Source organism: Rissa tridactyla, chromosome 20 (assembly GCF_028500815.1).
Source record: "Rissa tridactyla isolate bRisTri1 chromosome 20, bRisTri1.patW.cur.20221130, whole genome shotgun sequence".
NCBI lineage: Eukaryota > Metazoa > Chordata > Aves > Charadriiformes > Laridae > Rissa > Rissa tridactyla.
This window is the reverse complement of record NC_071485.1, coordinates 3,657,023-3,667,904: the sequence shown is the minus strand read 5'-3', so window position 1 is coordinate 3,667,904 and position 10,882 is coordinate 3,657,023. Positions and strand designations below refer to the sequence as shown.

Here is a 10,882-nt window from a genome sequence, read left to right as displayed (position 1 = left end):
AACTAAGCTGTCTCGTTGCAATTCTAATGTCCTGCTGCCCACAACACACCCCACCAGGCTCCCAAAGGCTCTGGAAAATGTACGGTTCTCTTTCAAGCCCTTTGCTGCAGCTCTGAAGCTGCTCAGCGATGGGCAAAAGTGGGAAATCCTCAGCAGAAGGGTGCTGCCCCCGGCGTCCCCATCTCCCTGCTCAGCACCTCGGATCCACCAGTCCAGCCCTGTCCCATGCGCTGTCCCAGCAGGACAAAGCAGCTTCACAGAGTGCCACAGAAACAGGAGGAGGCAGCGAAACTCCACGGTGAGCCCCAAAGGGCACAACATAACCCCAAAACTGCGTTTGGCCTGGGGGCCCAGGGTGAGGTGCCAGCTCCCGTGCAGCCCTGCAGCAACACCCCTGAGCCCCAGCCGGGAGCTCAGGAGTCCTGGCGTGGCAGGGCCGGGGACTGCCTGGGCTGCAAGGACCAGTGCCGGGGCCATCCCGCTCGGCCACACACTGTCTGTCCCCCGCCAGCTGCCCCCATGCCTCGGGGTGACCAGCATCAGACCGGGAGACGGAGAGGGCAGGGAATCGTGCTGTGGGGCGGTCGGTGGTCAGCGTTTTCCCTCGCTGCTCGCCAGGGTTTGGCGAGAACTTTCAGGTTTTCCTTAAACCAAGCGATTTTTGGCCTTGTGGAAGCATGGCTGCCAGGGCCAAAGGTTGCGGGTCAAAGGTAAGTGGCCTGGAAACGATCCCAGCCGGTGGGAACAGACCCCGCCGGCCCCGATTCCCAGGGAAACATGGCGGAATTCACACCTGAGGCGGCGTGGGGCGGAGGGAGCCGGGACCCCCACGGCCTGCCGGGCGGCAGCCTCGCGGAGAGACGGCGGGACCGGCGCGGCCCGAGGCCGGCCCTGCAGCGGGCCGCAAGCTCCGGGCGGGGGGCCCGGCGGGGGGCCGAGGGGGGCCGGGGAGGGGAGCTGAGGGGCGTCCGCCGGGCCCCCCGCCGGGCCCCCCCGGTCTCCGCCATCTCCGCGCGCGGCGGCACCACCCGTACCGCGTGTTCGGGGAGTTGTCACGTGGGCTGTACCACGCGGTGCGCGGGTGGGGTTGACCGCGCCCGCGGTGGGAGGGAGGAGTCGCGGTGCAGCCAATGGGAGGCTGGCCGGCGCGCACGCGCGCGCGGGGCCCTGCCCCTCAGCGTCCCGGCCGCGCTGCGCCTGCGCACTGCCGCTTCCGCCCTTTCCCCAGCCCGGAGCTGTCACGACGCTTTTGCGACAGCCGTAAGTGAGCGGCGGCGGCCGGCGGAGTGGAGAGGAGTGGGCGGCGGCGGGGCCGCGGGCGGCGGCGGCACGATGAGGCCGCAGCAGGCGCCCGTGTCGGGCAAGGTGTTCATCCAGCGCGACTACAGCGGCGGGACGCGGTGCCAATTCCAGAGCAAGTTCCCGGCTGAGCTGGAGAACAGGGTACAGCAGGGCGGGCCCGCTCCCGGCCCTCGGGGCGCGGCCGGGGAGGGCTGGGCCCAGGAAGGGCCTGCGGACGGGAACCAGGTGGCGCCTGGGTGGCTTTTGCGGGGCCCTGAGCCCCTTCTGCGTCTGTCTCCTGCGCAAACCTGCGCTCTTTCCCCGCGGAGGGAGGGTCGGGGCGGGAGGGAGGCGGCGGGTCTCCTCCGTGTCCGTCTCCGGGAGCAGTGCTCCCGCCGGCATCCTGGCAGGGCGGTGCTCAGGTCTCATATCTGTAAGTTTAAGGAGGCTGGCGCTTCCTAATCCTCTCTTTTTGTTTCAGCCCTACGCATAGTGCTAGAGGCATGATTTCAAAGTTTAAAGGCATATCCTGCTTTGGATGTTGTTTATTTTTTGGCATAAAAGCGTTGTTTGTTGTCCAAATAGCATTTCTGATCAATTGCACTAAGAAAATACTTCTAATTTGCAGTGAAAAGCTGCATGAAAAATAGTTTAAAATGTTTCTCTTCGGTGTTTATGAAATGTTGGTGCTTTGTGCTTTCTTTAATTGTGAGGAAGGCAGCTGTCTTTTGTAGCAGTAAAATAGAATGTGTTCATTATGTCGGTGAGAATAAAGCGCGCGTTGTTGTACTGTGGTGCATTGACACTGTCCTCTCTTGTGGAGCCCAGCCAGTTCTGCTGAGCCTGTTCAGTGGCCTCACAAGTACTGTCTCAAGTACTTTAATGCTGTCAGATGTAATATCTTCAACTGATGGCAAAACAAATACTCTTTGCTAACACCTTTTCTTTTTCTCACTGCACTTTTCTTCTCTTCCTCGTTTGTTTTGTATTGTTTTATTCAGAGCTTGTTTGACCAGTACTGTAGCAGCGGCAAGGCATTATTGATATTAAGATTAGCTCTGTGAATCCACTCCCTAAGTGCTCTTTTTAATCTAGCAGATCTCTTTGCATGTGATTTAAGCTTTTTTTTTTCCAGTGGACTTGCACATTGGTTTAGTTATGTTACTCTTCATTGTTTTGTGTTCACATGGTATTGGAATTCAGACTTGGTCTAATCACTGGGTGGATATTTAACAAAGAACTACAGGTCTGTAACTCAAAGTGTCCTTCAGACTTTGGCTCTAAACGCAGTAGCTGGAAAATGTGGAAGTGCAAATAAGCAATAAATGAAGGTAGATATCTGAAGATACCGGTGAGTTCTGAAATGTACAGGGCACGGCAGCTAAACTTGACTTCTCTTGCAGATTGATAGGCAGCAGTTTGAAGAGACTGTCCGAACACTGAATAACCTCTATGCAGAAGCTGAAAAACTTGGGGGCCAATCTTACCTGGAAGGATGCCTCGCCTGTCTGACTGCCTATACCATCTTCTTGTGCATGGAAACGCATTATGAAAAGGTGCACGTCTTTTGTTTACCTTGTTACTCGGAAGACAGTATGTCTTGTAGAATTCAGTCAAAGACTTATTTCTTGGTAGGTGTTCTGTGACTTGCACCATTGTCATACAAATTCCGTATAGACTCTGGATCTTACTGCAGAGTGATTTCACATAGACATCAGACAGACTTGTCTATGTTAGTCAATTTGAGTAATGAAATGATTGCTTGTACTTCAGAGGAATAATGCAAGTTCCATCTCTAGTTGTGTGCTAGGCCCTCCAGATGTTGCTGTATGTGGGATGTTGCTGGGGCTCTAACTGTAATGTAGCAAAACCTGAAACTCTGACTTCTCTGCTGTTCTATTACCAGGTTCTAAAGAAAATTGCCAAGTTCATTCAGGAACAGAACGAGAAGATTTATGCTCCTCAGGGCCTCCTTCTGACAGACCCCATTGAAAGAGGACTAAGAGTTGTATCCTTCTGTGGTTTCTTAGGTGGACAAAGCAGGAGACAATCTATGAGATGCTACCTGTTTATCTCAGTATGGCACCATCTGCTCATGCTTGACCTGTGATACGCAGAATATGTGATTAGTCTTGTTACTCTCCATTGTGTACCGTTCTCTGGTCAGATTTTAGTACATTAAGATCTGTCACATCGAAAGACAATGAAAGTGCAGTATTGGAATCCATCCTTTCAGACTTCCTTGAAAACACAGCATGTATAAACAGAGTACTTCTACACTTCAGATGCTTCCTTTGTTTCAGTGACGACTGAAAATGCAGTTTGTCCGATTAGGGGGGAAAAAGTGACCAACTTGGTAGGACAGAAATGGATGATGTGAAAGCAAGAGGTGGCTGTTGTTTAATTTGCAACCCTCGGCTCAGGTTCTGGTGAAGATTTCACCATATGTCATCTCTGTAAGTTGATACCAGCCTGGCACTTGCATGGTTCTAGCATGGCTTAGTTCAACCTTTTTTCTTCAACTCTTGAACCACACTGCAGGGATTTTATCTAGTTATTACCTTAGTGGTTGTAAAGACCTCGCATAGCAAATCTGGGGGTAGAATGAGTAACATGTATCATTTTTTGAGAATATTGGAACCAAAGCATCTTGAAACACAGAATGCCAATTATATGCATACTAAGGCCAACTCCTTGCAGTTGGGTTATATGTGTATTTGTCTATATAGCCCATAGCTGTCACCTACACGACTTCATTATTCTGAATATGTTTTCCACATTTTTTTATGCATACACCTCCTAAAAAAACACAAAACATTAAACTTGATTAAAAGCATTTTCAGTTTGGTTAGTGACTTAGTAGCTGAGCTGTCGAAGTGTTAACATGTGTCTGGTACACTGCTTCTCCTGAGATGTAACGGGAGGTGTCGAGGCTCACAAACCCTCCACGCGCAGCGTCTCCTGTTCTCGTCAGAACAGTCCTGAGCTGGACAGACCACTGACTGACCTGACAGGGCGTCTCTTATCTGTGGTGTTCTGTTTGCTTTGTAGCACTGAAACTAGCCTTGAAACAGCAGGCATGGAGCAGAAAAATGAGATTCTGATATCTTAATATTTTATTGCCTTTTTTTAATAATGTTTTTATAGTATGTTTCCTTAACAGCTTTTCTGTGCAGATTGAAATTACCATTTATGAAGACAGAGGTATGACCAGCGGAAGATAAAACTGTGGAGTCTCAGGTACATGTTAACCTTATACTGGATCAGTCTCAACCTGTTTTCTGTGCTCAGAGCGGCAGATTCTGTCATGCTGAGACAGAATATTTTTCAATACTTGGCATTATGTCAATGAATGCTAATAACTGAAATATCAAAAATGATGAAAGACTTGTGTCATGAGTTCTGGATAGTTTGGTGAATTGCCAATATTTATGATCAGTAAACACTGTTGTGAAAGCCATATGAGTACCCAAGTAAGCCTAATATCTGGAACTGGAACTGTATTAGGTATTCATCTCCTCAGCTGTCACCTAGTCATTTGGAGCCTGCACACTGTCCTGGAGAATGTGAATGCAGCCTACACGGGCACTACAAAACGCAGACTGTCTTTCTGTCCTGTGTAGTGGTAGAGGATTGGACTCTGGCTAGGGAGCCAGGACTTCTAGTGGTCTCTGCAACATCTGTGTAAATTCAGAAGAACTCTGAGATCCGCTACTGTCTTTGAGATCTTATCCTACCCAATAGTTTTAAGTGGAAAAATCTTTGCATGTCCCTGAGTGTATTCTAGCATACAAAAACTTCTTATTGCAGTTTTTCAGATGGATGCTGTTCCAGTTCTCATGTCAGTATCTTTACTTGTGATGGAAAAGTTGCTGAAAGACACCTAGTTTTCATGACACTGTGTGGCAGAGTCACAAAGTGAAGAGAGTGCTTAGAGTACTCTAAAGTGAGATGCCAAAATAAAGATCACTATAATTGCGTGCAGTATAGAGCTACAAAATTACTATCCCTGGGTTTGCAGAATACCTATTGAACTTTCATTAAGCTTTGATTTTGAAAAGCTCAAATTTGAACTTTTCTTAGGTGCTCTCCAGACCTTGGGATGGCAGTCTAAGTCTAGGTTGTTGGCAATGTCTGCAGAAAAGAGATTGGAAATATTTATGCCTGTTATGCAGAGAGAAACAAAGTAAAGGTCTTTATTTCTTGTTGGACAAATGAAATCCAGAGTGTTGGCTTCTCTTTCTGCTACTCGCCACAGCACATGGTAACGCTGCTTTTCCTGCTGCATACCTCCTAAGATAACAAAGTATAGCTGTGTCGAGGTTTGTGTAGGGTTTTGTTGGTTTTATTTAGTAATAGTTTCTAATAATATGAAACTTCTTTTCTAGCAGATAGCTCAACAGTGGACTTGCTGTATCAGAGTTCCCCTACCTCCTACTTCAGAGCATCATTCCTTTCTCTGCTGCCAGATCCACAGTGCCATCTACTACAAGGACTAACTTCCTAAAACTGCTCCACATGGGGTGACCTAGCTGGTCAGCATCCATTTTGTGGCAAACTTCTTAGTTTTTTTTTTTTTTTTCAAGAAAAAGCAGAAGTGGTAAAGCTACGTACTCTTCTGAAAGAAACGAGGCACCTAGCCCGACAGAAGTCTAGTTTTAGTCACATAAGTGCAGTGCTGTTCCTCCCTAGTTGTTAAACCCTTCTGTACAACAATCAGGCTTTGGAAGCTACAAGTCAGAGTGGGGAATTTTCCAGAAACGAGGCCTTCCCTCCCGTTCAGTATTGGAGTGAGGGGAGACACAGTGCCTCTGCATGGCGAGAAGGGACTCAAGGCAATGAGCGTTTTATGCTTCCCATGCTGATTCTCGTGGAAAACCAGAAGGCAAAGTGTTATTTGTTCAAATGTTTTGGTTGTTCCTAGAAGGGGGAGGAATAGCTGGACTCTTAATACTGGTGTTTTTTTCTACTACTGTATCTGTGCTGTTACTGCATCTGTCAATGCTCACCAGAAGAGGGGGTCTATTCATTCATGGAACAGTAAGTACAATGAAATGGATGCTGAACCAATAAACATAACAATTCCTACCCTACTCTGATTAATATGTGAAGTGTAAAACTGTTTCTTTATGGGTTTATTATATATAATTTATAGGAAAACATTGATTTGACAAACTGTTAGATGTTGTATAAGATGGTTTCTTAATTCTGTCTGCTGGCACACTATTGAAGCGTAGAACTGTGCGTTATTTAGTATCCCCCATGCATCGACATTCCTCAGCAATACCCGCAAGAGTGAAGTTCCTACAAACCAAGCTGGCTTAATATTTTTCTCTTGTATCCTTTTCCCTTCTGAAAGCGAGGATGTCCTGCTTTAGGTTGTCACTGTCCCGTTGTAGAAGGAATTCAGGAATTTAGAAAAGGAGACTCACGCAGAAGAGATCGAGTTTTGGCTTCGGTGGTGCTGTAGGTGCTAATTCTGGATCTGAAATTCCAGGCTTATTACTCAGCCACTTTTTTTTTTGAGATTTGTTTAATATTTTAATTGTATAAAACTTGCTTTTTCTAAACTGTAATAGTGTTTGCCTTTCACATCTGTTGCAATATTGGCAGAAGTACTAATGGATTAGTAAATTTTTTCTTAAACTGTGTCTGTGTCATACTTGATAGCACCGCTTTGCATAAAGCAGCGCTACGCTGAGATTTTTACTGCTGCAGCAGCAGGATCGGGGCTGTGAACAAAACAGCTAGTCTTGCTTCAAGATCAGTTCATCTGACGCGGTTTATTTCAGGTAAAGCTTGTGTTTATAGCCTGTAATTAAGAGTGTTTGACTGAGAATATAAAAAGCACATCTGTAACGCTGGCGGCTTTGTAACCTGCTCCCCTTTCCATCTCGGCCACTCACAACCGAAGACCTGAGCTCTGTGGCGCAGCGTTCCCCGGGCTGGTTAATGAGCAGGTTAATGAGCAGGTTAATGAGCAGGGCCCTGCAGGCGCTGCTCGGACTTTCTCCTCTCTCACGGTGACAGTAAAACTGCGTGGCCACAGACAGACGTGGTTTCTAAGCCGCAGCCGTTTTGCCCGTTTCTATAACCGCGTTCTTCTCTTCCGCCGCCTTTCACGGTTCCGACGGACCGCGCTCCGCCGCCGCCCCCGCCCCGCCGCCGCCATCTTGGGCGCGGGGCGCCTGCGCGCTGGGGGCGGCACCGAGCGCCTGCGCCGTGGGGCGGGCGGCGCGTGCGCGGAGGCGGTGGCGGGAGATGGCGGCGCCCGGCGCTGAGGGGACCGAGGCGGACTCGGACGGCGGCAGCGAGGAACTGGTGCTCACCCCGGCGCAGCTCATCCGCAGCCTGGAGCAGGTGGTGTGAGCTGGGGAGAGCGGCCGGGGGCCGGGCCCGGGGCTCCTGGGGGAGGTCTGGGGGTGACCGAGAGCTGGGCCTGGGCTCTCTGGGGAGAGGTGGGGCGGCCGGGGCCGGGCCCCTGGGCTCGGTGGGGAGGTGGGGAAGGCTGAGTGTCTGGTCTCTCCGGGGGCTGGGGCGTACAGCAGGTGCGTTCCTCGCTTCTACCCACAGTGTGCCTTCTTCCAGGCCTGGCTGAATGAGAAGTTTGCCCCAGAGCTGCTGGAGAGCAAACCTGAGATCATTGAGTGTGTCGTGGAGCAGCTGGACCACATGGTAGGTTCTGCGGGGCTGGGGTGGTGGTGCAGGCAGGCTGTGGTTACCTGACCTGGCAGGTACACACCTGGGGATGGCAGGGTTGTCTGCTGCTCTGTCCCTGGGATAAGGCTGTTCTGCGTACCTTCTTCAGGCTTGTCTTGGAGGGGGGACTGGGAGAAACAAAGAAACAGTGTGCTTTGTGTCACCAAAAGCAGCTGCAGTCTGGTTTTGTGGACTCTATGTAAAAGACATGTCTTCCTCTCTGGTTCTTGTTATTTAACATTTCAGCTGTTTAACTTTTGTTTGCATTTCCTTGTAGGAGGCAAACCTGAAGCGGGCGAAGAGGGGAGACTTGAAGGTCAGCGTTCACCGCATGGAGATTGAAAGGATCCGTTATGTGCTCAGTAGCTACTTGCGGTGTAGGCTTGTGAAGGTAATTCTCGCAGTGCTGCCCAGGGGATGAAAAAGACTGACTTCAGGCGTGAATTTTAACCATGCAATGCCTCCAGCTTCAGCAAGGCGCTTAGTTAAAGCGTGCTGTCTTTCTGTGTCCTCTGAAGTACAACCCAAAGGAATTCGTTCCTTGGACACAGTTTTCTGTTGTGATGGAGGATCACAGCATTGCAATGAGTGTTTTCTGAGCCCAGGATGGCAGAGTTGAATGCTTGCACGTTCTGCCTGGGTCCTGCTGCGTACATGTATGGTTGTGCAGCGTGGAGACCCCAGCTGGCCATATCCCTGTTAATTCAGGAGCAGGAATTTAGGCAGGCCTGTGGCTGCTGCATACACCAGTACAGCAGTGACCGCTGCTTGCAGGGGAAGCCTCTTGGGAGTGGGGGTTATAGGCACTGAACTACTGGGAGAGGTCTGTTACAGTCTTGGGGATTTTGTTCCAATACCAGATAGAGAAGTATTTCCCCCATGTACTGGAGAAGGAGAAGTCTCGAGCCGAAGGGGAGCCTTCCATTCTGTCACCAGAGGAGTTTGCTTTTGCTAAAGAGTGAGTACGTTTTGGGTGCATCTCTCTCCCTTTATATAAATTATAGAACTTTCCCATGTGTTATGCTGAACAGTTCTTGAGACTGTTATCCTTAGACAGGTTTGCAGTAAGAATCATGGGGTTTACCAGGACGTTTCCTTATGAATAAGGAAAGACCTGAAGTAAAATAACTCTGGTAATCTGAGCCAGTTACCAGGGCAAGCCATTATGCTTGTCTCTGGCCATGCCTGTGGGACCAGGAGATGTCGCTTGCGTTTTCACTCAGTGTTCTCCCTATAAATTTGTATTTGATTAAACCGGTAAATGCTCCAGTGATTTTTTTCAGGTACATGGCAAACACAGAGACCTATCTGAAAAACGTGGCCTTAAAACACATGCCACCCAACCTGCAGAAAGTGTCGCTCCTAAAATCAGGTGAGTACATCCAAACTCCAGGTAATCTGAACATTGTAGCAGCAGGGGTGTGGGGAAAGCTCTGGGGAGCATGAAATGTTAAGGGCTGGTCCTCCAGCTGGCACTTAGTAGAAGCAAAGACGATGTGGTGACAGTGTCACAACGCTGCTCTGCTGTGTGGTACGTGGCATGATGCTGCTATCACTTGGTGCCCCTGTCAGGACCATGTCAGCCCCTGCCATCGAGTCTTGTCTTACCTTGAGGCAGCGCACACTTCATCTGATCAGAAATGTCTGACGTTCCCTTTACTGGCCTTGAGTCTGCTGTCCCTCATACCCCTTTGTGAGCTCAGTGTCCTGCAGAGGAACATAAGTGAGTGCTGAGCTTGCGCTCTGAATCCTTTGTCTGCAGTTCCAAAGCCCAACCTGGACTCCTTTGTGTTCCTCCGGGTGTTGGAGCGGCAGGAGAACATCCTGGTCGAGCCAGAGACAGATGAGCAGAGGTAGGTGGGCGCTTCCCTGTGCAGTGCACATAAGTAAGTTCATTTCACAAAAGCGGTGTGGGTTCCAGCGAAACGGGAGCGGCAGTGTAACATGTCACCGGTCTCTGGCAGGGAGTACACCATCGACCTGGAGGAGGGCTCGCAGCACCTGATCCGCTACAGGACCATTGCCCCGCTGGTGGCCTCGGGAGCCGTGCAGCTCATCTGAGGGGCGAGCGGTAAGCACAGGGCCAGGGCTGCGTGTCGCCGGGGGCCACCACCGGTGTGTCCCGCCGTACCGGCAGGGTGGAACAGCAGATGGCGCTGGGGCGGCGCGGCGGAACTGGCATGGGGCTGGCAGCATCACCTTCAGAGCTGGTGTGGGGATGGCAGTGTCACCTTCGGAGGTGGCGTGGGGCTGGGCCATGTCCCCTTCGGAGCTGGTGTGGATGGGCAGGGATGTTGGAAGGGGTGCCCTTGAAAGCATGCACATAAAACAGCAGGACATCTTTCCCTCTGCTGATGCAGAGGAGCTCATTGCTCCCACCACTCATCAAACTCCTAATTGCTTATGACACGTCTGGAATACAGCCACACTCCTTTCGCTGGTGCTCCTGAGCGAGGGCAGTCTGTGTCATAGCACTCCCTCCAACAAGGCTCTGCAGCAGCCTTGACACAGTCCCCTTGGAGTCCGAAGGGAGGGACAAGTGTAGCTACTGCCTCTCCAGTTCCCAGCTGGTTTGACAGCAGATGTGGACAGAGCACGTCTATCCTCAAAGGCCTTTGTAAATAGCAGGGTGCTCTCTTTTTAAGCCTGCAGGTGTGTGTTCGTTCTTGTTCCAGTTTAGCGCTGTTCTTTAAATTAGGCTATTGACTGGAACCCGACTGACCAAATGGTGTGGCAACCAGCTATGTAAACTCCACCTTCCCCATCAGCTCTGATCTCGTTGCAGTGTCTGTGCAACCCTGGATGTTGTGCAAGTGGCCAGTCGCTCTGAGGTGAACTGGGGGAATACCTCTGCGCCATCTTTGCCACATGATCTGTTGAGCAAAAAACCACCACACATAAG

General features: G+C 50.3%; 2 protein-coding genes across 3 annotated transcripts; both read left to right on the top strand.

Moving 5' to 3' along the window:
• The first annotated feature begins 1,254 nt into the window (after positions 1 to 1,254).
• GOLGA7 (golgin A7) lies at positions 1,255 to 6,932 on the top strand. Of its 2 annotated transcripts, none has more exons than XM_054224913.1 (5): positions 1,255 to 1,443; positions 2,685 to 2,837; positions 3,188 to 3,289; positions 4,458 to 4,521; positions 5,673 to 6,932. In XM_054224913.1, the coding sequence occupies exons 1-4, from the start codon at positions 1,333 to 1,335 to the stop codon at positions 4,503 to 4,505; spliced, it is 414 nt and encodes a 137-aa protein (XP_054080888.1). In that variant the 5' UTR covers positions 1,255 to 1,332; the 3' UTR covers positions 4,506 to 4,521; positions 5,673 to 6,932. The 2 variants fall into 2 exon arrangements, with proteins under 2 accessions (XP_054080888.1, XP_054080887.1); XM_054224912.1 differs by having other exon boundaries at positions 5,670 to 6,932.
• Positions 6,933 to 7,490: 558 nt separating this feature from the next.
• On the top strand, positions 7,491 to 10,052 carry GINS4 (GINS complex subunit 4). Its single transcript, XM_054224911.1, has 7 exons — positions 7,491 to 7,641; positions 7,870 to 7,956; positions 8,258 to 8,371; positions 8,841 to 8,938; positions 9,264 to 9,352; positions 9,743 to 9,833; positions 9,945 to 10,052. The coding sequence occupies exons 1-7, from the start codon at positions 7,543 to 7,545 to the stop codon at positions 10,039 to 10,041; spliced, it is 675 nt and encodes a 224-aa protein (XP_054080886.1). The 5' UTR covers positions 7,491 to 7,542; the 3' UTR covers positions 10,042 to 10,052.
• Positions 10,053 to 10,882: the final 830 nt, after the last annotated feature.

Bases quoted from the DNA above. Each gene is read 5' to 3' on its own strand.
- GOLGA7 (XM_054224913.1), top strand. From the start codon at position 1,333: ATGAGGCCGCAGCAGGCGCCCGTGTCGGGCAAGGTGTTCATCCAGCGC. The intron at 1,444-2,684 runs GTACAGCAGGGC...CTTCTCTTGCAG, and splicing joins CGGCTGAGCTGGAGAACAGG to ATTGATAGGCAGCAGTTTGA. The intron at 2,838-3,187 runs GTGCACGTCTTT...TTCTATTACCAG, and splicing joins TGGAAACGCATTATGAAAAG to GTTCTAAAGAAAATTGCCAA.
- GINS4 (XM_054224911.1), top strand. From the start codon at position 7,543: ATGGCGGCGCCCGGCGCTGAGGGGACCGAGGCGGACTCGGACGGCGGC. The intron at 7,642-7,869 runs GTGGTGTGAGCT...GCCTTCTTCCAG, and splicing joins TCATCCGCAGCCTGGAGCAG to GCCTGGCTGAATGAGAAGTT. The intron at 7,957-8,257 runs GTAGGTTCTGCG...ATTTCCTTGTAG, and splicing joins TGGAGCAGCTGGACCACATG to GAGGCAAACCTGAAGCGGGC.